Below are 3,828 nucleotides of genomic sequence, written 5' to 3' on the forward strand. Positions count from 1 at the left end.
TAAATCTCTATCTCTATCTCTATCTCTATCTCTATCTCTAATCTCTATCTGCTATCTCTATCTCTATCTCTATCTCTATCTCTATCTCTATCTCGATCATCTAATCTCTATCTCATAGCTCTATGCTCTATCTCTATCCTCTATCTCTATCTCTATCTCTATCTCTATCTCTATCTCTAATCTCTATCTCTATCTCTATCTCTATCTCTATCTCTATCTCTACTCTATCTCTATCTCTATCTCTATCTCTATCTCTATCTCTATCTCTATCTCTATCTCTAGTCTCTATCTCATCTCTATCTCTATCTCTATCTCTATCTCTATCTCTATCTCTATCTCTATCTCTATCTCGATCTCTATCTCTATCTCTATCTCTATCTCTATCTCTATCTCTATCCTCTATCTCTATCTCTATCTCTATCTCTATCTCTATCTCTATCTCTATCTCTATCTCTATCTCTATCTCTATCTCTATCTCTATCTCTATCTCTATCTCTATCTCTATCTCTATCTCTATCTCTATCTCTATCTCTATCTCTGCCTCTGTTTCTGTCTCTTTTATTTTAATCAGACTTCAGCTGATATCTATAAATTCAATATTACATGCAAATACACCATTATTTCGATTTTAATATAAAATAATTTAATGTTACAAAATTTTAAAAAAATTTCATAAAAAACACTTCAAGACATAAAATATTAAAATTCATTTTAAAATACTTTGTTTTGATTGTAAAAATTGTTAACGTGTAAACACAAGCAGTGCGTATTGAAAGCAGTGCACAAGCAGTTATAGAGTGGTTATGCAGCACTGCTTGTCAAGCAGTTTACAGCAAATCAATTTCAAATTTAAATTTAGGTTTGAAAAGTTCGTTGGTACAGTACGTCTAAGGCCACAGCAAAATATATATAACATAACAATTAATGGAGGGTTTAATTTAATATCAAAGCCTAAGGAACTGAAGAAGTAGATAATTCCGATGCTTTCCCAGACAAAGTCAACTAATAGCATGCTTGAGTGCTAGTTTCTACTTTTTGGAATTTATTTTAGTTTTTTTTTTTGTGCAACACAAGATCAATTATTCATAAAAGTGCTTTAAGCGAGCCTAACGAATACAAGAGAACATATGGAAATGTCCAATTAGATAAAATTGAGTTTGATCTATTCGATCGAAGGATATTTACACTAGTTCTATATACATGACATAACATCGAACTGAAATCATCGTGCTTCCTGTTCCGATTTGGTCGTATTGGTCGTATTCGACTGCTCCGCTGGCTTGAATTCTTCAGTCTGATTTAGCTCTTTGGGTGCTGGCATCAGTTGGCCCAGCGCCAGCTTATTGGGCAATACATCTGGCTTATCAACTATACCATATGGTCGCAAATGATATATAAAATACTCTAGCACATACATTTGCTTGGGCGAGACATAGTGGAATGATATAGCATAATCCGAGCAGCCGTCCATACCCTGTAAAAATGATGAGCCATGAGTTAGCAAAGAGTCTATTGAAAGAAGGGTCTCTGACCTCATTTGTCTTGTAGTAGAGGTACTGCCAGTACCAGTACTTTGGGTCCACATTGGGTTTCAAATGATCTTCCGGCACAAAAGGGAAGAAGCGCCCACGTCCAATAGAGTCACGGGAATCACCAGCCATCACTTTGACATTCTCCAAGCATTTGCCCATCTCAACATCCTCGGCGCCGTCGTTATCCTTTTTGCATAGCTTGGGATTGGGCAAGGCTTCCACCACGAAGCGACGCACTGCCTCGCGACTGAGCACGTAGCCAGCTCCACCGGACATATAGCCCTGCTTGACATATGGCTTGAACTTGCAGCCAAAATAGACGGGCGTCTCTGGATTATAGGGATATAGCATATAGCGCATGTTCTCCACAATCGTATAGGTGTCATCGTCAGCCTTGAGGAACCAGTCCGCATCGTTGATATGATGCTCGTAGATGTATTTGTAGGCCTCCTTTGTCTTGCCCCACAGATTGTTGCGACCCTCGCCAATGGGCAGGGCCACAGCATCCAGCTCCTCATCCTTGGCTGAGCTCATGAAGATCAGCTTGTTGCATCGCTTGCCCCAGGTGCGCTTCACATGGCGCGCCTTCTTCTTGTGATTGGAGGGATTTGTCATAATCCAGCAGAGAATGCGCACTTCGCTATGCAATTTCTCGGCAATGCTTGTGTTCTCGTTTGAGTGTTCGTGCGTGCCGATGTCCTGCTCGGGGCCAGACAGCTCCAGCATGTCGTGACTGTGATTGGCATTGTTAATATTGCCACGTTCCGGCATGGAAGAGTAGATATATAGCTCAGCCAGGCAGAAACCAAGGACCAGGCCGACAATCAGTGAGACTAATGAACGTTTGCTTAAACGTGCTGAGAAGTAGAGAATCACAGGCAGTTCAGATGAGTAAAAATGCAAAAATATGGCGACAAAACATGGATTGGACATTTGCTTGGAACTCACTTTCATTAAGTAAGGATCGTCCCAATAGGCTAGTAGACGTCATTTGGGCTTGTGTTGCAGGTAATGGCTGGCCTAGAGGCTATAAAAGGTAACTTCTCTGTGCAGTAACACGTAGACTTTGGCTTTCAGGTCTCTTGAGTCTCTTTTGGCTGTGTTGCGTGGGTGGAACTAATATGTTCTCAGCGCTTCACATCGTCTGCAAATTTTGGAGTTTCTGCTTCTGTACTTGTCTGCTTATTTATAAATGAATAAATACATTTTTTATGGCTTGTAATAATGATTGTAATAAGAATATATAAATAAATAAATAAATTATATTTATATATTTTATATTTATAATTTGGCCAATTGAAAAAAAAATCATTTTTTAACCAGAAAACACAATCTTGTTCCGTTGCTAGAGAGCGATGATCTTTACAAATGCTGCGAGCTTATAATTCTCAAATGGTTAAGGCATAGCAGGAGTTGTAAGGCGAAGTTGAAACAGCAGCTGATGTATGTGGCTAATAGAATAGATAGCTGATGGTATTGATATAGACAGATATAGATATATACAGATAAATATAGATAGATAGCCAGATAGATAGATACAGACAACCTGCAGCAATTTAGTTGGTTATTTTTAATCAAAAAAACTTCAATTTACAGCCAGCAAAATCTTAAAAAATATTTAATATTTATTTTTCAAGGTCAATGCTTTTTCCAGCACTTTTATTTAAGCTAAAGCTGTCCAATGAATATTTTTAAATATTTCTTAAATTCATTTATAAATGATAATAATAGCTTACACTTTTCACTGAACCTATTTTATATCTATACACCTTAAGTGCAATATATATCTTCCCTTTTACTTTACCATAAATACTTTTTGGTAATAAAGATAAACTCCCTCACCCTTGGCTAATGAGTGTATTACGAGTGGTAGCTCTCGCTTGCGATAATTGACTGATCCTACTACGGATAATACTGCAGGTTCTTAAGGCAATGTCAGCTGCAATCGACATTGTTGACATTCCTTTATTTATTCTTTAACATTTATTTTAGCTATGCTAATATCGAACGTAAATTGAAATGCTTAAATTTACAGCCTGTCTGTATTATCAACAAAACAGAGAGCAAAACAGTTGCCATTGTGTGTTCACATATGGTTTTCGGTGGGAGTCGCGTTTATCTTTTATGCATTAAGCTAATTGATCAGGCTAAGTGAGCAGTTGTCGAAATGAATCATAAGTTGGCTGACCATAGTTATCGGCTTGCCTTTCACTTAAAGCGGAACTCAAGACTGAACAAAATTCCGGCTAAAAATTGTTGTAAACCAAAAGCGGACATTTGAAAAGCGATAAGAACC

General features: G+C 37.7%; 1 protein-coding gene across 1 annotated transcript; it reads right to left on the reverse strand.

Moving 5' to 3' along the window:
* Positions 1-1,222: 1,222 nt before the first annotated feature.
* LOC111597207 (glycoprotein-N-acetylgalactosamine 3-beta-galactosyltransferase 1-like) lies at positions 1,223-3,411 on the reverse strand. Its single transcript, XM_023311774.2, has 4 exons — positions 3,337-3,411; positions 2,481-2,710; positions 1,533-2,389; positions 1,223-1,474 (listed from the first exon to the last, which is right to left on the reverse strand). Exons 2-4 carry the CDS (start codon positions 2,521-2,523, stop codon positions 1,223-1,225), a joined length of 1,152 nt encoding a protein of 383 aa, XP_023167542.2. The 5' UTR covers positions 2,524-2,710; positions 3,337-3,411.
* Positions 3,412-3,828: the final 417 nt, after the last annotated feature.

The sequence above is a fragment of the Drosophila hydei genome, unplaced genomic scaffold, assembly GCF_003285905.1.
Source record: "Drosophila hydei strain 15085-1641.00,03,60 unplaced genomic scaffold, DhydRS2 tig00000364-arrow-arrow-pilon, whole genome shotgun sequence".
Lineage (NCBI taxonomy): Eukaryota > Metazoa > Arthropoda > Insecta > Diptera > Drosophilidae > Drosophila > Drosophila hydei.